Genomic DNA, 20855 nt, shown 5'->3' with positions numbered 1-20855 from the left:
TGCTGACATCATGGAGCACTAGACTGCAGCATGAATAGCACTATGGGTCACATGTGCTTGTAACAAAAGTGCGAGGAAGTGAACTTCAGTTCCACACTAAGCACTATCACGATGATCTCTGTGAGAGTAGAGAACAGCTGCAGTAGGGGGGAGTCATGATCAGTCCATGCTCTGCAGAGTTCTACATGTGGAGGCGGAGTAATTCCACAGGAAGATAGAATGTCACTAGTAAGGGGGATCTATGGACACTGGAGATTGTGTGTGTGTGTGGGGGGGGGTTATACCACTAGGAATTTATTAACACTGCGGGGGTCTACTGTTCAATAAGTACATATGGATGCAGAAGGGGTGAGAGGCAGCGACTAGGATTTTTTTTCAATAACATATTTGAATGCGTTTGTAAAAATATGTTCTTAGATGACTTGCTTCATTGCATTTGCCCATTGATATGCAGTTTCTGGTTACAAATTCGGCCCTATTCAGTGGAACATCTAGTGAACTATTTGCCTTTAAATGTGGAGTGGGTAATATATGGAATTGTTCCTGGCAATCAGAGGTTGTATGAAAGCTATTACTGGCCATTAGTGCAGCAGCCTGTAAAACTTTTTTACAATCATGGATCTTTCCCCATCCACCCTCCCTAACTCTTTTTAAAGGGAAATTAATATATTCCAGATGGATTGGTTGGAAACAACTTTGGATAACAGATGCGGGCTTCATCATTTTTTATTTTTGGGAGAACTATGTAACTACACTTCCAGAGGACTTTCAAATGTGGATTAGAGACTCCCTCAAGAATAGAGAATGGTATGAGACTAGATCCCCCCATAGTACTCGATAATCACACTTTCTGAGGCACTGCGCCTCCTTCAGACCCTGGGCTCCTCCTATTCCTGGTAGAAGGGATATTTTAAAGACTGTTTGAACTACAATATAAGTCAGATTCATAGAAGTACGCAAAGCTGATGTTCCACGCAACTGAGCGATTATCAGTAGACTGCACATGTGCTGCATTTGTATTATGCATGCGTCAAGGTGCCGCTGCGTACTCACGTGCAGTGAGGATTCATTTGCAAAGTGTTTGACAGGAAGTTACTGTTTGGGGGTGTAAGCGGGGAGTGGTTGTTAAAACACTGGCATATCATGGCCGTTTTCGAGGAGAATATCTGACATCAGCTGCAAAGCCTAATGTACAAAAACATGGCACCTGCTGCTGTGTCCAGTCTGCATAGCCATAGGTCTACCCTTCAGCCCGATGTTCCTTGTTTTTACATACAGGCTGTGTAGATGTGCACGCAATTGCAAATGAGCTGCGGTAGCTCCGGTGGGCGTCTCTTTTCAATTCTGGGTGGATGATATTTGCAGTTGTGTTGCGTATAAAGTTGCACTTGCAGCTGCATTAACGTACTTCTCTATGGCCCTTTGTCTTGATGGTAGCTATCTACCTGTAAACTGGGAACCAGAGGCGTCAGCGGGTCTGGTGACACTTGGTGCGCACTCTGCACCTTCTTGCGCACGGAAGTGCGCTTGCGGGCAAAAAGGGAGTGTGGCCTAAGTCGGATGGGCGCTGCCTCACGGGGAAAGCAGGTAATGTCACTCCGGGGGCAGCCTAGTATCATCCGAAGAAGCTGGGCTGCTCCCTTTGAACAGTAGAAGTGCAGTGTCAGCGCCTGGATTACAGGAGCCGAGTGCTGCAAGCAACTGTCACACTGCAGCACCCGGCTTCTGTGAGTGTGAGAGCAGAAGGCATTTTGATGTCACCCCCTCCGAGGGTGACACCTAGGTGCGGCCCACACCCCCTGCACCCACCTTCTGACGCCACTGCTGGGAACACTTATGATTACGGGCAATGGTGGGCATGGAATTATTTTTATAGTCTTATTGTTCAACTTTATATATTATATATTTGGTGTATGTGATATAATACTTTTATAAAAAGTTACAAACAAATTCTTAACATAACAAAAAAAAATCAATTTTCAGTTTATTGGTTAAGCTAGAGGGGTGTTAGGTAAGAGCACATTTTAGGAGAAGCTAGTATTAAATACTCATGATTGGCACCTTCCAGAGGTATAACAATAGTGACAATCATAACACAGGGGTAGGGGGCTGTAATATTTTAATGCTGCCTACTGCAAGTGTAATTCACACTTTCATAATCCACATTATGACTAGAAAGATAATTATAAGGGTATTGAAGATTTCCATTTACAACTTGCCTTGGTAACAATATATGTTGATAAAACAACCTTGTTCCTTTTTTAAAATGGAATTGGACAATGAAATGTTTCTAACCAAAATGACATCATAATACAGAGTTTTATGCTTTTTCAAACTATGCGATTCATACTAAAGCCCATTTCTGGATAATAACTGCACTTGTATTTAATGAAATTGTGCACATTTGGAAAAGAAATGCTTCAAAACATAAATTCAGTATTCTTTTCAGAATTACCTTTTAGCATAATAACAGATTCAGTGAACTCTTTGCTGGCATGGGAAGTGACCCAGTCATTGTGATAAAATGTGTCATTTGTACAAGTATAATCTTCTTTAACAGTGATTTTTTCCAGAAACCATGACTCTGTATAAACAATAAAAATAGACATTACCAAACGAGTCCAATACCATCAATAATTGCATTTATTAGAACCTCTATATATTCAAAGTTATGAAATAATGAATAGAGTTGAAAATTGGTGTATTACATAAGTAAACAAAGATATAGATATCAAAATATTTTTTTTTTTTTTGCTCCACAGGATGTACGTTGTAAGTAAGAATATCAGATCTATTTACCAAAAGGAACCTGATGTAATTTGAGTTTGCTGTCTCCCTTCCCTGGTTGCCATGCAACCTTTCTTACATGAGAGAACACTCATGACGGGATTGTCTCTTGAAATTACATTTTTAAACAAACAGCAAAGATAGGAAAGAAATTTATTATGAATTTAAAGTAAACTTATATTCAAGGTACTGAAATATTAGATTATTTAAATAGTCATTCAATGCTTTGTGTGGATTTATTTGATTATTTAGGGCTGGTTTCTCGAATACTTATGTTCAAGTGCCAGAGACAGGTTTTAAGACATAACATTCACAACAGGTTTCTGTACTTGCAAATGAAGAGCCATTGTTTTAGCTCTGTTTTATAAACCCTGTATCTCCTCTTGAAGACCTCATATATCATGTATGTCATAATACTGTCGCTATAAATTGAGTGCTTGAGCTACTGGAAAAGCCTAATGACAGGATGCAGCAGCATCACCAACTGAAGAAACTTTGGAAATAGCAAAATGGACAGCGCAGTGGGTGTAGTGGTTAGCATTACTGCCTCACAGCACTGAGGTCTTCGATCAAGTTCATAACCATATACAGATTGTTTGATCTCCCTGTTTGCTTGGGATATCTCTGGGTTTCCTAAAACATATTTGTAGGTTAATTGGATTCTTAGAAAAAAATGACCCTGAGGTGTATTTCCTGGTGTGTATATGTACATTTGGTAGAGAATTTAGGGGACAATCCAAATACCCATGATGAAGTCACAGAGTGAGTAAGTGTGAATGTATATTGCACATAAGATACCACTAAGCTCACAGATTTTTATTCACAGTCCCACAGGGCTGCGTACAAAATTCTGAGAGTGGGACGAATGACGGTGCCGTTGCCTGCGCTTACACCCCCACTGCAATGGCAACGCTCCCTCTTTGTGGGTAATTGGATTGAGTCAATAGATTGTAAGTTCCACTTGGGCAGGGACAGATGGGAATGCTTAAAAATTATTTGCAAGGCGCTGCATAATATCTGTACGCTATATAAATAACATAATAAGAAATACAGTAGTAAAAGTAATTGTATACCATTCCCTACAATTTTTCTCATCTGTTCCATGAACAAATAAAGGGTTCAGATTATGCAGACTCTGGATGTGCAGCAGCAGCCTTCTGCTTTATGATAATGCTGTAAAATCAGTACCCCAAACTACAGTTTCTTTAACAACGATCCATTGCCCTGTATACCCATAATAACCCTCAAATAATGAAATTCCTTTGTTTTAAACAGGCACACATAGCAATAATCTGCTCAACAGCAGTCCCTCCACATCAATGATATTGGTTAACAATTACTCTTTACTCTATACTCCCAGATCAATCTGCTAACTGATAAGTAAATTGCTGACATACAGTATGTGAAGAAGAATTAAAGAGATCTTGTAATAATGTGATGGTTCTAATTGAAAAACTAGGAAACGCCTCTCTGGAAAGCTGGTTGAGAAAAATGACCTGACACTGAAAAGATGCACTCAGTGGCCACTTTATTAGGTACACGTTTTTTTGATACTGGGTAGGACCCCCCTTTGCCCCAGAACGGCTTGAACACTTCATAGCATGGATTGAACAAGGCACTGGAAACATTGCTTAAAGATTTGAGTCCATGGTGACATGATAGCATCACATGTTGGTTGAGGTTTGTTGGCTGCACACTCACACTGCAATAATCCCATCACATTTGGTGACTATGGAGGCTACTGGAGTACACTGGTGGAACTAGCTTTAGATGACATATGCTTTGTGAGATGGCGTGCTATTCTGCTGTAAGTAGTCATGAAAAGATGGGTAGGCTGTCGCTATAAAGTGATGAACATGGCCAGCAACAAAATTTGTGTAGCTTTTGTATTTAAGTGATGCTCATTGGATCAAGGAGCCAAATGTGAGCCAAGAAAGCATTCCCAAAACCATTACAACACAGCCTGAAAAAGGCAGGATGGATCCATGAATTCAAAATTCCGCTACCATATGTATGTCCCAGCAGAAGTCTTGAGTCATCAGACCAGGTGATGTGCTTTCAAATCTTCAGCTGTCTAGATTGACACAAGGTTATATACTGTGACATTCCTGCAGCTTGAACCAGTCTGGCTATTGTCTTCTGGTGTCTGTCAATAATGCGGTTTGTAGCCCATGCACTGATGCTCACTAGATGTTTTTATGCACTATTATCTGTTTTGCATAAAAATCTGAAGGGATCAGGAGTTTCTAAGATACTAAAACTACCATGTCTAGAACTACCATCAGTCAGATCATATTTCTCTCATATTGTGGTATTTGCTCTGAATAACAACTAAACCTCTTCACCATGTACAGCATGCTTTTATGCACTGACCATATGCCACGTAATTGGCAGATTAGAAATTTGTAATAACTAACAGTTGTGCTAATGTACATAATAAAGTGGCCAATGTCTGCGATCCAAATCATTGTCACCTGACCCCACACAAGGCAACCTTGTCTGTTAGACCATATTGGTCAGGGTTTTTTTTGTAGCATTGTAAATACCTTTTTTCAAATTGCTGAAGCCAAGTACAATCCTCTGGAGTTTGCCTAGATATACAGCTTTAATTCCAAAGCTATCCACCTAAGATATAAACACAGACATTCAGTAAGCATGTGGCACATGAAAGCATTTAGCATAATAAAAGTATATCAAGCATATGCAAAGCAAGGCCACAGACATAAATATGGCTCTTAGGGTGGGATGTAATAAAGGAGGCAATTCAGATCAGGCAGCGATTTTGCAGTCCTGCGATCAGATAGTCGCCACCTACGGGGAGCGTGTATTTTTGCTGTGCAAGTGTGCGATCACATGTGTAGCAGAGCTGCACAAACTGATTTTGTGAAGTCCCTGCTAGAGATGAGCGCCGGAAATTTTTCGGGTTTTGTGTTTTGGTTTTGGGTTCGGTTCCGCGGCCGTGTTTTGGGTTCGACCGCGTTTTGGCAAAACCTCACCGAATTTTTTTTGTCGGATTCGGGTGTGTTTTGGATTCGGGTGTTTTTTTCAAAAAACACTAAAAAACAGCTTAAATCATAGAATTTGGGGGTCATTTTGATCCCAAAGTATTATTAACCTCAAAAACCATAATTTACACTCATTTTCAGTCTATTCTGAATACCTCACACCTCACAATATTATTTTTAGTCCTAAAATTTGCACCTAGGTCGCTGGATGACTAAGCTAAGCGACCCTAGTGGCCGACACAAACACCGGGCCCATCTAGGAGTGTCACTGCAGTGTCACGCAGGATGTCCCTTCCAAAAAACCTTCCCCAAACAGCACATGACGCAAAGAAAAAAAGAGGCGCAATGAGGTAGCTGTGTGAGTAAGATAAGCGACCCTAGTGGCCGACACAAACACCGGGCCCATCTAGGAGTGGCACTGCAGTGTCACGCAGGATGTCCCTTCCAAAAAACCCTCCCCAAACAGCACATGACGCAAAGAAAAAAAGAGGCGCAATGAGGTAGCTGTGTGAGTAAGATAAGCGACCCTAGTGGCCGACACAAACACCGGGCCCATCTAGGAGTGTCACTGCAGTGTCACGCAGGATGTCCCTTCCAAAAAACCCTCCCCAAACAGCACATGACGCAAAGAAAAAAAGAGGCGCAATGAGGTAGCTGTGTGAGTAAGATAAGCGATCCTAGTGGCCGACACAAACACCGGGCCCATCTAGGAGTGTCACTGTAGTGTCACGCAGGATGTCCCTTCCAAAAAACCCTCCCCAAACAGCACATGACGCAAAGAAAAAAAGAGGCGCAATGAGGTAGCTGTGTGAGTAAGATAAGCGACCCTAGTGGCCGACACAAACACCGGGCCCATCTAGGAGTGTCACTGCAGTGTCACGCAGGATGTCCCTTCCAAAAAACCCTCCCCAAACAGCACATGACGCAAAGAAAAAAAGAGGCGCAATGAGGTAGCTGTGTGAGTAAGATAAGCGACCCTAGTGGCCGACACAAACACCGGGCCCATCTAGGAGTGTCACTGCAGTGTCACGCAGGATGTCCCTTCCAAAAAACCCTCCCCAAACAGCACATGACGCAAAGAAAAAAAGAGGCGCAATGAGGTAGCTGTGTGAGTAAGATAAGCGACCCTAGTGGCCGACACAAACACCGGGCCCATCTAGGAGTGGCACTGCAGTGTCACGCAGGATGTCCCTTCCAAAAAACCCTCCCCAAACAGCACATGACGCAAAGAAAAAAAGAGGCACAATGAGGTAGCTGTGTGAGTAAGATAAGCGACCCTAGTGGCCGACACAAACACCGGGCCCATCTAGGAGTGTCACTGCAGTGTCACGCAGGATGTCCCTTCCAAAAAACCCTCCCCAAACAGCACATGACGCAAAGAAAAAAAGAGGCGCAATGAGGTAGCTGTGTGAGTAAGATAAGCGACCCTAGTGGCCGACACAAACACCGGGCCCATCTAGGAGTGGCACTGCAGTGTCACGCAGGATGTCCCTTCCAAAAAACCCTCCCCAAACAGCACATGACGCAAAGAAAAATTAAAGAAAAAAGAGGTGCAAGATGGAATTGTCCTTGGGCCCTCCCACCCACCCTTATGTTGTATAAACAGGACATGCACACTTTAACCAACCCATCATTTCAGTGACAGGGTCTGCCACACGACTGTGACTGAAATGACGGGTTGGTTTGGACCCCCACCAAAAAAGAAGCAATTAATCTCTCCTTGCACAAACTGGCTCTACAGAGGCAAGATGTCCACCTCATCATCATCTTCCGATATATCACCGTGTACATCCCCCTCCTCACAGATTATCAATTCGTCCCCACTGGAATCCACCATCTCAGCTCCCTGTGTACTTTGTGGAGGCAATTGCTGCTGGTCAATGTCTCCACGGAGGAATTGATTATAATTCATTTTAATGAACATCATCTTCTCCACATTTTCTGGATATAACCTCGTACGCCGATTGCTGACAAGGTGAGCGGCGGCACTAAACACTCTTTCGGAGTACACACTTGTGGGAGGGCAACTTAGGTAGAATAAAGCCAGTTTGTGCAAGGGCCTCCAAATTGCCTCTTTTTCCTGCCAGTATAAGTACGGACTGTGTGACGTGCCTACTTGGATGCGGTCACTCATATAATCCTCCACCATTCTTTCAATGGTGAGAGAATCATATGCAGTGACAGTAGACGACATGTCCGTAATCGTTGTCAGGTCCTTCAGTCCGGACCAGATGTCAGCATCAGCAGTCGCTCCAGACTGCCCTGCATCACCGCCAGCGGGTGGGCTCGGAATTCTGAGCCTTTTCCTCGCACCCCCAGTTGCGGGAGAATGTGAAGGAGGAGATGTTGACAGGTCGCGTTCCGCTTGACTTGACAATTTTGTCACCAGCAGGTCTTTGAACCCCAGCAGACTTGTGTCTGCCGGAAAGAGAGATCCAAGGTAGGCTTTAAATCTAGGATCGAGCACGGTGGCCAAAATGTAGTGCTCTGATTTCAACAGATTGACCACCCGTGAATCCTTGTTAAGCGAATTAAGGGCTCCATCCACAAGTCCCACATGCCTAGCGGAATCGCTCCGTGTTAGCTCCTCCTTCAATGTCTCCAGCTTCTTCTGCAAAAGCCTGATGAGGGGAATGACCTGACTCAGGCTGGCAGTGTCTGAACTGACTTCACGTGTGGCAAGTTCAAAGGGCATCAGAACCTTGCACAACGTTGAAATCATTCTCCACTGCGCTTGAGACAGGTGCATTCCACCTCCTATATCGTGCTCAATTGTATAGGCTTGAATGGCCTTTTGCTGCTCCTCCAACCTCTGAAGCATATAGAGGGTTGAATTCCACCTCGTTACCACTTCTTGCTTCAGATGATGGCAGGGCAGGTTCAGTAGTTTTTGGTGGTGCTCCAGTCTTCTGTACGTGGTGCCTGTACGCCGAAAGTGTCCCGCAATTCTTCTGGCCACCGACAGCATCTCTTGCACGCCCCTGTCGTTTTTTAAAAAATTCTGCACCACCAAATTCAAGGTATGTGCAAAACATGGGACGTGCTGGAATTTGACCATATTTAATGCACACACAATATTGCTGGCGTTGTCCGATGCCACAAATCCACAGGAGAGTCCAATTGGGGTAAGCCATTCCGCGATGATCTTCCTCAGTTGCCGTAAGAGGTTTTCAGCTGTGTGCGTATTCTGGAAAGCGGTGATACAAAGCGTAGCCTGCCTAGGAAAGAGTTGGCGTTTGCGAGATGCTGCTACTGGTGCCGCCGCTGCTGTTCTTGCGGCGGGAGTCCATACATCTACCCAGTGGGCTGTCACAGTCATATAGTCCTGACCCTGCCCTGCTCCACTTGTCCACATGTCCGTGGTTAAGTGGACATTGGGTACAGCTGCATTTTTTAGGACACTGGTGAGTCTTTTTCTGAGGTCTGTGTACATTTTCGGTATCGCCTGCCTAGAGAAGTGGAACCTAGATGGTATTTGGTAACGGGGGCACACTACCTCAAGAAATTGTGTAGTTCCCTGTGAACTAACGGCGGATACCGGACGCACGTCTAACACCAACATAGTTGTCAAGGCCTCAGTTATCCGCTTTGCAGCAGGATGACTGCTGTGATATTTCATCTTCCTCGCAAAGGACTGTTGGACAGTCAATTGCTTACTGGAAGTAGTACAAGTGGTCTTCCGACTTCCCCTCTGGGATGACCATCGACTCCCAGCAGCAACAACAGCAGCGCCAGCAGCAGTAGGCGTTACACGCAAGGATGCATCGGAGGAATCCCAGGCAGGAGAAGAATCGTCAGAATTGCCAGTGACATGGCCTGCAGGACTATTGGCATTCCTGGGGAAGGAGGAAATTGACACTGAGGGAGTTGGTGGGGTGGTTTGCGTGAGCTTGGTTACAAGAGGAAGGGATTTACTGGTCAGTGGACTGCTTCCGCTGTCACCCAAAGTTTTTGAACTTGTCACTGACTTATTATGAATGCGCTGCAGGTGACGTATAAGGGAGGATGTTCCGAGGTGGTTAACGTCCTTACCCCTACTTATTACAGCTTGACAAAGGCAACACACGGCTTGACACCTGTTGTCCGCTTTTCTGTTGAAATACCTCCACACTGAAGAGCTGATTTTTTTGGTATTTTCACCAGGCATGTCAACGGCCATATTCCTCCCACGGACAACAGGTGTCTCCCCGGGTGCCTGACTTAAACAAACCACCTCACCATCAGAATCCTCCTGGTCAATTTCCTCCCCAGCGCCAGCAACACCCATATCCTCCTCATCCTGGTGTACTTCAACACTGACATCTTCAATCTGACTATCAGGAACTGGACTGCGGGTGCTCCTTCCAGCACTTGCAGGGGGCGTGCAAATGGTGGAAGGCGCATGCTCTTCACGTCCAGTGTTGGGAAGGTCAGGCATCGCAACCGACACAATTGGACTCTCCTTGTGGATTTGGGATTTCGAAGAACGCACAGTTCTTTGCGGTGCTTTTGCCAGCTTGAGTCTTTTCAGTTTTCTAGCGAGAGGCTGAGTGCTTCCATCCTCATGTGAAGCTGAACCACTAGCCATGAACATAGGCCAGGGCCTCAGCCGTTCCTTGCCACTCCGTGTGGTAAATGGCATATTGGCAAGTTTACGCTTCTCCTCCGACAATTTTATTTTAGGTTTTGGAGTCCTTTTTTTACTGATATTTGGTGTTTTGGATTTGACATGCTCTGTACTATGACATTGGGCATCGGCCTTGGCAGACGACGTTGCTGGCATTTCATCGTCTCGGCCATGACTAGTGGCAGCAGCTTCAGCACGAGGTGGAAGTGGATCTTGATCTTTCCCTAATTTTGGAACCTCAACATTTTTGTTCTCCATATTTTAATAGGCACAACTAAAAGGCACCTCAGGTAAACAATGGAGATGGATGGATACTAGTATACTTATGGATGGACTGCCGAGTGCCGACACAGAGGTAGCTACAGCCGTGGACTACCGTACTGTGTCTGCTGCTAATATAGACTGGATGATAATGAGATGAAATCAATATATATATATGTATGTATATATAATATCAGTAGTACTGCAGCCGGACAGGTAGATAATATATTTATTAGGTAATGATGACTGATGACGGACCTGCTGGACACTGTCAGCTCAGCAGCACCGCAGACTGCTACAGTAAGCTACTATACTATAGTAGTATGTACAAAGAAGAAAGAAAAAAAAAAACCACGGGTAGGTGGTATACAATTATGGATGGACTGCCGAGTGCCGACACAGAGGTAGCTACAGCCGTGGACTAACGTACTGTGTCTGCTGCTAATATAGACTGGATGATTGATAATGAGATGAAATCAATATATATATGTATGTATATATAATATCACTAGTACTGCAGCCGGACAGGTAGATAATATATTTATTAGGTAATGAGGACTGATGACGGACCTGCTGGACACTGTCAGCTCAGCAGCACCGCAGACTGCTACAGTAAGCTACTATACTATAGTAGTATGTACAAAGAAGAAGAAAAAAAAAAAAACACGGGTAGGTGGTATACAATTATGGATGGACTGCTGAGTGCCGACACAGAGGTAGCTACAGCCGTGGACTAACGTACTGTGTCTGCTGCTAATATAGACTGGATGATTGATAATGAGATGAAATCAATATATATATGTATGTATATATAATATCACTAGTACTGCAGCCGGACAGGTAGATAATATATTTATTAGGTAATGATGACTGATGACGGACCTGCTGGACACTGTCAGCTCAGCAGCACCGCAGACTGCTACAGTAAGCTACTATACTCTATAGTAGTATGTACAAAGAAGAAAGAAAAAAAAAAAACCACGGGTAGGTGGTATACAATTATGGATGGACTGCCGAGTGCCGACACAGAGGTAGCTACAGCCGTGGACTAACGTACTGTGTCTGCTGCTAATATAGACTGGATGATTGATAATGAGATGAAATCAATATATATATGTATGTATATATAATATCACTAGTACTGCAGCCGGACAGGTAGATAATATATTTATTAGGTAATGATGACTGATGACGGACCTGCTGGACACTGTCAGCTCAGCAGCACCGCAGACTGCTACAGTAAGCTACTATACTATAGTAGTATGTACAAAGAAGAAAGAAAAAAAAAAAACCACGGGTAGGTGGTATACAATTATGGATGGACTGCCGAGTGCCGACACAGAGGTAGCTACAGCCGTGGACTAACGTACTGTGTCTGCTGCTAATATAGACTGGATGATTGATAATGAGATGAAATCAATATATATATGTATGTATATATAATATCACTAGTACTGCAGCCGGACAGGTAGATAATATATTTATTAGGTAATGATGACTGATGACGGACCTGCTGGACACTGTCAGCTCAGCAGCACCGCAGACTGCTACAGTAAGCTACTATACTCTATAGTAGTATGTACAAAGAAGAAAGAAAAAAAAAAAACCACGGGTAGGTGGTATACAATTATGGATGGACTGCCGAGTGCCGACACAGAGGTAGCTACAGCCGTGGACTAACGTACTGTGTCTGCTGCTAATATAGACTGGATGATTGATAATGAGATGAAATCAATATATATATATGTATGTATATATAATATCACTAGTACTGCAGCCGGACAGGTAGATAATATATTTATTAGGTAATGATGACTGATGACGGACCTGCTGGACACTGTCAGCTCAGCAGCACCGCAGACTGCTACAGTAAGCTACTATACTCTATAGTAGTATGTACAAAGAAGAAAGAAAAAAAAAAAACCACGGGTAGGTGGTATACAATTATGGATGGACTGCCGAGTGCCGACACAAAGGTAGCTACAGCCGTGGACTAACGTACTGTGTCTGCTGCTAATATAGAGTCTAGACTGGATGATAAATTATTGATAATGAGATGAAATCAATATAATATCACTAGTACTGCAGCCGGACAGGTACTATATATATTTATTATGTAATGACTGATGACGGACCTGCTGGACACTGTCAGGTCAGCACAGCACCGCAGACTGCTACAGTAAGCTACTATAGTAATATGTATAAAGAAGAATGAAAAAAAAAAAAACCACGGGTAGGTGGTATACAATATTATATATATATATATTATATACAATTATATATATTTATATATATATATATTAAACTGGTGGTGATTGATTATTAAACTGGTGGTCACTTCAGGTCACGTTGCAACTTGCAACTAGTACTCCGAGGCCTAAGCAGACAATCACAAAATATATTATTATACTGGTGGTCAGTGTGGTCACAACAATGGCAGTGTGGCACTGACTCTGGCAGCAAAAGTGTGCACTGTACGTTATATGTACTCCTGAGTCCTGCTCTCAGACTCTAACTGCTCCCCACTGTCAGTGTCTCCCCCACAAGTCAGATAATACACTTACAGTCACACTATCTAATCTATAAATATCACTTCAGCAAGTAGTAAGTATAGTAGTATACAGTATAGTAGTACTCCTCCTAATAATGCTCCCCAAAATACTGTGTCTCTCTCTTCTCTAAACGGAGAGGACGCCAGCCACGTCCTCTCCCTATGACTCTCAATGCACGTGTGAAAATGGCGGCGACGCGCGGCTCCTTATATAGAATCCGAGTCTCGCGATAGAATCCGAGCCTCGCGAGAATCCGACAGCGTGATGATGACGTTCGGGCGCGCTCGGGTTAGCCGAGCAAGGCGGGAAGATCCGAGCCTGCTCGGACCCGTGTAAAAAACCTGAAGTTCGGGCGGGTTCGGATTCAGAGGAACCGAACCCGCTCATCTCTAGTCCCTGCGCAGCCCAGAACTTTCTCAGCCACTGTGATTACATCAGGCTGTTCGGGACCGGATTTGACGTCAGACACCCGCCCTTCAAACGCTTGGATACGCCTGCGTTTTTCCAAACACTCCCTGATAACGGTCAGTTGCCACCCACAAACGCCCTCTTCCTGTCAATCTCCTTGTGAACGTCCATGCGAATAGATACTCCACACAATCCTGTTGCTGACCGGCGATCCCCTTTGCAGCCACTCGTCATGCCTGTGCATTGCGGTGTATGCATGCGCAGTTCGGATCTGATCGCCCACTGTGCAAAAACGCACAGCATTAATCAAAGTCTGAGTTCGGTGGCTGTGAGGTAAGACGGCTAAGCTCAGAACTTTTTTTAAAGGGGCAATCATTTACAAAGCTTAACCATGAATTGAAAAAAAATTGTCCCTTTAAAAAAAAAAGGGCAGAGTTCGTCCGGCATCACGCACAGCCACCGAAGTCGGATTTCATTACATCCCGCCCTAATAGTTTTTAGTCAAGTAGCATCTCTCTTGTTTGTCACGAATAACAAACTCAACCCTGGCCCAAAAGTTACCAGAATGATTTCCCAGCAGGATGGGTGGACTAATATAAGGCATCAGGAAACCACTGGGAGCAGGATGCTCTTGCATATACTGTATTGTATGATGAAGACTTATGTAATTGTCACATCTATCAATAAGCCCCTTTAGGGGAAAACAGATGGGGTGAAATGCTTATAAAAATTACATTGAAAATGATGAAGTCTGTGGGGGATATTCAATTACCGTCGATGAAGCTTCGGGTAATATTTCCTGATGTTTCATCAATGTTTTTTCACCCAGATAACACATCCTTTTCACCCGAAAACACGCAGGTTCAGCGAAACCTGTGTGTTTTCTGTAGAAACAGCCCCGTATTCAGGTGAAAACAGGGCTGTATTCGGGTATTCGAAGGCAGGTGAAAAAAATCCCTGAAAAGCAGTGGCACAAGCTGGCGTATCAGGGCTAATTTAATAGCCCCCCGCGATACTTTTACACCCGAGCAGTGAGTATGGGTAATTGAATATCCCCTAAAGTGTCTAACTGCCTAGCATTGAGAATTAAATGAATACTCAGAACAGCTATAGGTCTTGAATAAGTATTTCTCATAGTATATGGTTTGCATGATATTCAGGGGTACTGAGAGGAGGTGGGGAGCAGAATACCTGAGCCTCTGTAGGGATCTGTGAGTGTAATGGAGGTGTAACCATGCCCCCTTCTATCAAGGCCCCCGATGCACGCACATGATAGTAATGTATATAGTGAGGGGGTGTTGGTAAGCTCCATTCAGTGGCCACACACCTACCACCATGGCCTCCACAAAGGGCCTAATTCAAATTGCTACGTAAACCCAATGGTTTACATACAAATCCGATGGTTGGGGTTCTGCACATTTGCAGAACGCGTCTTGCGATATCACTCGCAGCCCCCTCTCAGCTGCAGATATTGGAAAGAAAATGGTCAGCGCACTCTGGGGGTGTGGATATCAAGGGGGATGGGAGGGAATGGATGAGAAATGTCGAAATGTCTAGTTTTGTATGGGGAGTGTCAGTGATGACTGTAAACCCTATGTACACAATGATAATCGTGAGACAGAATAAGCTGTGTTTGTTTATTGGTTATTAGCTTATGTGAAAAACTCTTCAGGTGTGTAGTGCAGACCACCCTTTCTGAGTGTACCCACCTGAATGGTACACTATTACCCAGACCCTTACAGTCAATATGTCTAAATTACCACTATCAGGTGTGTCTTGCAGACCACCCTTTATAAGTATACCCTCCTGATGGTATACCCTATTCAGAAGGACCCCAGCTGGGGTTAATGTCGGGTGTACCCTGGTGTGGGTCACCTTTACCATAGGTGTGGTGTGCCTATGTACTTCCGATTAGTCTCTGTTAGTTTGGTGCAAGTGAGTGTGACAGTTTGCGGCGTCCCGCCTGTCTGACTCTCACTGTTGTGCTCGGCTGGAGGTAGCGGGTCTGGGGCTGTGTAAGTCTCACTTACCGCCGGGGGCAGGCTGGCGCGCCTACCGCCGGTGTCTGCAGTCCCGTCCCGCGTCCTGCGCTGCCTCCGCGAGTCCTGTCTGTAGCTCCGGTCCCCGTCTCGATCACAGGCGCTGCTGTCTTCCTCCTGCTCGCGGGTCCCGTCTGCTACTTCCTGGTGTCGGCGTCACGTGCTGGGTCACGTGAGCGGACAAAGTATGTCCGGAATCGTGTATTCTCCCTCTCCGGCCTGAGAGGGGGATCTGTGGTATAATTGCAGGGTGAAAAGTCTGTGTTAGGGTGTGTATCAGGCCCCCTCTCAGCTGCAGCCTGACTGACATGCTGCAGCATTCTTCAAAACAGGGGCATAGATATCACCTGCATTTTGAATGTGTGACAGGTACAGGGACTGCGTCATGGGATGCAGACTTACTGGACCCGGGTGTCTGAATCTGACAGCCAGCCGGCGTAAGCTTCAAAGTCTCTGCGGCCCTGCTGATATATACATTTTTCAGTATTCCTTTAAGACTTTTTTTCATTGTGTTTTGAGTATTTGCAAATTACTGATAAAATCCTATGATTGTACTTAAAGTTTATGGGCAGCAGTGATTATTTAATTTTAATTAACAGTTCTTTCCGACAGAGGGATAAACTGTCCCCGTGGGAATAAAATGGTTTTATTTTTTCCGAAGAGCCTGTGTTTTGTCATTGCTGTCAAATTAGCTCTGTTTACAGAAGCAGATCCTGCGGGCTTTCCATAAAGCAGTTTGCTATGGTATTTGCAGCACTTGAAACGTATGAAGAAAATTTTATATTGTACATTTGCAAAATGAAAAAAGTTAACTCTTTTTGTAATATCGGTGTATGCCTTACCTATCACTGATTTTTATCAAGTTTTACAGACGTGAAGATGCTTTGATGGAACATAGAAAAGAGTTTAAAGGAAATGTAAAGTGTCAATTACTTAAACTTGTGTATATGACAAAGAAAACTGTAAGTATGTAACTTCTTAAAAGACCTGCAATAACACTTATCTTGGAAATGCTGTCAACACTTGGATCAGAAAATGTAAGCGTGCTGAGGAGCAAAGAGCCGGCTGTCTCCTAACTATTTATTATGTTGTTTTTCCTTTTATTTGCACAGAATGAAATGTACATAGAACACGACAGGCACAGTGACCTCGTGCCCATGAGTGCCTATAATTATGGACTGAAGCTTGATTCGCTATGGCATGCAATAGATGTAGAGTTAGAAGCGCTAGCAATCTGACCGGAGTGGGGGTGGCGGGGAATTATTCTGTACAGTATGTTGCAAGGATTATACTATTTCATTCAACAATGAAAAGGTTGACAGTCATTAAGTCGACCACTAATCGTCAACATGCTTCAGGTCGACATGCTCAAAAGGTTAACACGTAAAAATGGTTGACACATATAGTCGAAACAACTTTTGGTGGGTTTTTTAGCATTTTATTCAACTTTTTCATGCTTTAGTATCCATGTGGACTACAATTGGGAACACTAACCAGTGTCAAGTGCAGCAGTACACCTTGCCCAAAGCAGGAGTAATTACAGCCAGCTTGCGATGGACTCTGCATTGACCTCCAAGTGTATATACAGATGTGTCCACACCCACCATGTATGGCACGGTTTTGCATGCCATAGACTCAGAGATTTAGCCATGCCTTGTGATTTTTCTTAATTTACTTCTTTAATATATTACTTTATACATATTCTATAATGGCAAAGAACATTTTTAAAATACATCCACTCGCTACTCGTGAAAAACAGCTTAGCCGTGTTTTGCATGTTGTGCCAAATTGACACATCTGTATCACCAACACACTTCTCAAAGGTTAGAGCCTGAAGTCTATACTGCTAAGATGCACACTGGAAAATCAAAATCTCCAACTAAAATCTCATTGTGAAGGTGTGTACATACGGTGAGATAAATCTGTAAGATTTTGACTGACTATATAGTCAAAACCTTATGAAAGGTTAGTGCATATCTCAAGGTGTTATGCATATTGCGATACAGATTCGATCCCAATGCGCGCTCCCGTGGGGTCGGTATCGTAAGGCTAGATAGACTGTGCAGGTAAGTTAATTTTGACTGTATCTAGTGTACCATCTGGTACAAAGTGTAGACAAAATCTCAAGCACAGATCTGTACAATCTGTGCTATCTGGGCTCTGGGGGATTTCAAGGGAAATCGCATAGTCAAAATCAGACATAGCAAGCATCTCACCGTGTGTACACACCTTAAGTCAGCCCAAAAACAAACAAACCTTGCCTTCAGCAAGTCTTATAACAGCCTATTGGTTGTATCCTATTAGCTGTGGTAAACTACCACAGCTAATGGATCTCCCTGGGGCTATCCAATTAGTCCCACAAGCCAGCACTTATCGGGGATTGTGCTGAGACCCATTTTTCATCCGATAAGATACACAGGTCCAGGAACTTATCCCGGAACTCATGTGTTATTGGGCGATAACTGGTCATTTGCCGCACGTTAAAAGCAGGCTAAATGACCATCTTTACCGTGCGGTAAATTACCGCATGTAATAGTTAGAGCAGTCCAGATTACCTGGAATCCAGATTGCTCAGAACACAGGCTTCCGAGTCGAGGCTCAGAGCTTCCCATCTGACTCGGATCTGACATTGGGGCGAACGTCATCTTCATGGCGTCAGATGAGCTGTTCTATAGCAGGTGTCTTCTTCTTGTAAGTTCTATCAATATACAGATGTAGCCATGTTCATCTTTGCTGCGATGCAGCATGCTGTATGGTGCGCCAAACTGTGACGATTCGCACCCGGCAACCACTGCATTCATTCCATTAGTAATTAATTGAGCATTCGCCGGCTGCAATGATTCTTAATATTTGCAGCCTGGCATGCCATGCAGCAAGCCGTGTTGCAGTGTGGCACATCGCGGCAAAGATGAGCATGGCTACATCTGTACTATCTCTATCTAATTGGCTGTGTCCACTAACAGGGGAAAACGCAGGATTTACTCAGGGGGGTTTCCGTCTGGGTGTGCATGTATAATATATACAGTATATATATATATGTATGTATATATATATATATATATATATATGTATGTATATATATATATATATATATATATATATATATATGTATATGTATATATATATATAACTAATGGTGCCTCACTCCAAAGAAAAAATTCTCACTGCGGCTCCAACTATATAATCAACGTTTCAATGCTGTTTATTAAAGTGGCAATTTCATCAATGCCACTCTAATAATCGGCATTGAAACGTTGAGGGCACCCAGCATTTTACTTATTTATGTGACTGTGCAGGTCTGCAGGACATATGCATGTATGTATAACACATTTATTTATTTTTCTTTTCTTTTTACACAGCACACACACCTTCATACATACATACATACATACATACACACACACTCACACACTCACAAGCAAACACATACACAAGCGCGCACACAAACATACATACATAAACATACACACACAAACTTCAACCTTACATTTTATAGGGCTGGGGCTTAAAGAGCAGGCGGGCGGCACTACGAGGATGGAGGGAGCTGCTGTGGTCGAGCATGCCCAGCCAGCAGCTCCCTCCAGACTTTCTCTGTGCAGAGAGTTACGGAGCTCTCTGATACTGCAGCTCCGTGATCGCGATTGCGAACGCGGCTTTTATTGAGACAAGGACACAGCTGTCTCCGTCTCTAAAATTAAATGTTCGGCTCAGGGGGGGTTTCCAGGTACTTGGAAACCCCCCCTGCGTGCGCCACTGACTAAGGGGCTCTGTCTATCAAATAGCTATGTCCACTAAGAGCCTGTGTCCATCGAATGGCTGTGTCCATCTAGGTTACTGTTCTGCTGCAGTGAATCCATACAATTACTGTATATATATTTTTTTAAATGAATAAAAAATTGTTTGATTGGATTCGATTGTTCCCCTGTATCCCAGTATGGGCCTCAATTGCGTAAAAGCGTTCTGACTCCAGGCACTGTGAGCAAAGCATCTGCTCAGTTGTGTTAAAATATATTAATAACATTTTTTTGTATTTGATTGGATTGTGCAACGAACCCCAGTACGATGTGCCTCAGAGAGTTTATTTATTTATTAACAGTTTCTTATATAGCGCAGCATATTCTGTTGCACTTTACAATTAGAACAACAGTAATAGAACAAACTGGGTAAAAACAGACAGACATACAGGTAGGAGGGCCCTGCTCGCAAGCTTACAATCTATAGGGAAATAGGCATTGATACACAAGGATAGATGCTACCTATTGCATAATGGTCCACCAGATTACTAGGTTCTTAATGGGTTGTATTATATGATCACCCAGCAATGTTGGACAAGGGTCAGGAGGGTGTGAGAGCAAAGAAAGACAAACTATGTCAGGTTATGTCTTCTGTACAGAGAGGATGTAATTAGATAGGGAAGCATTGAAGGTTGTCTGGAATTTAATAGGCTTGTCTGAAGAGGTGAGTTTTCAGGGAACGTTTAAACATTTGGAGACTAGGGGTGAGGCTTATTGTGTGTGGGAGGGCTTTCCACAGAGTGGGTGAAACCCGGATAAAGTGGGTCATTCAGAGTTGATCGCACGTAGAAACTTTTTGCTGCTCTTGCGATCAACCTGACGCCGCCTATGGGGGAGTGTATTTTAGCATAGCAGGGCTGCGATCGCTTGTGCAGCCCTGCAATGTTAAAAAAGTTTCAAGTAAAACAAGACCAGCACGGCAACTACTTACCCAGTGCGACGTATCCAGCGATGAAGGTCCCGGCTGTGACGTCAGACATTCGCCCTCCAAACGCCTGGACACACCTGCGTTGGACTCACCATGCCTAGAAAGCAGTGAGTATCCGCCTCGGAACTAGAGATGAGCGGGTTCGGTTTCTTTGAATCCGAACCCGCACGAACTTCACTTTTTTTTTCACGGGTCCGAGCGACTCGGATCTTCCCGCCTTGCTCGGTTAACCCGAGCGCGCCTGAACGTCATCATGACGCTGTCGGATTCTCGCGAGACTCGGATTCTATATAAGGAGCCGCGCGTCGCCGCCATTTTCACACGTGCATTGAGATTGATAGGGAGAGGACGTGGCTGGCGTCCTCTCCATTTAGATTAGATTTAGAAGAGAGAGAGAGAGAGAGAGATTGCTGTGATACTGTAGATTAGAAGAGAGTGCAGAGTGCAGACAGAGTTTAGTGACTGACGACCACAG

At 44.0% G+C, this 20855-nt stretch overlaps 1 protein-coding gene across 1 annotated transcript in view; it reads right to left on the bottom strand.

Annotated features, from left to right (window-relative positions):
- RP1 (RP1 axonemal microtubule associated) overlaps positions 1-20855 on the bottom strand; it is a 1008071-nt gene that overhangs the window by 272305 nt on the left and 714911 nt on the right. The window contains exons 39-40 of the mRNA XM_063923729.1: positions 5334-5412; positions 2456-2584 (exon numbers count right to left, since the gene is read on the bottom strand). Of these exons, the coding sequence (XP_063779799.1) occupies positions 2456-2584; positions 5334-5412 (208 nt within the window). The remainder of the gene's footprint in view (positions 1-2455; positions 2585-5333; positions 5413-20855) is intronic.

This window comes from Pseudophryne corroboree, chromosome 5 (assembly GCF_028390025.1).
Source record: "Pseudophryne corroboree isolate aPseCor3 chromosome 5, aPseCor3.hap2, whole genome shotgun sequence".
Taxonomy (NCBI): Eukaryota; Metazoa; Chordata; class Amphibia; order Anura; family Myobatrachidae; genus Pseudophryne; species Pseudophryne corroboree.
This window is presented reverse-complemented; position numbering and strand designations above follow the sequence as displayed.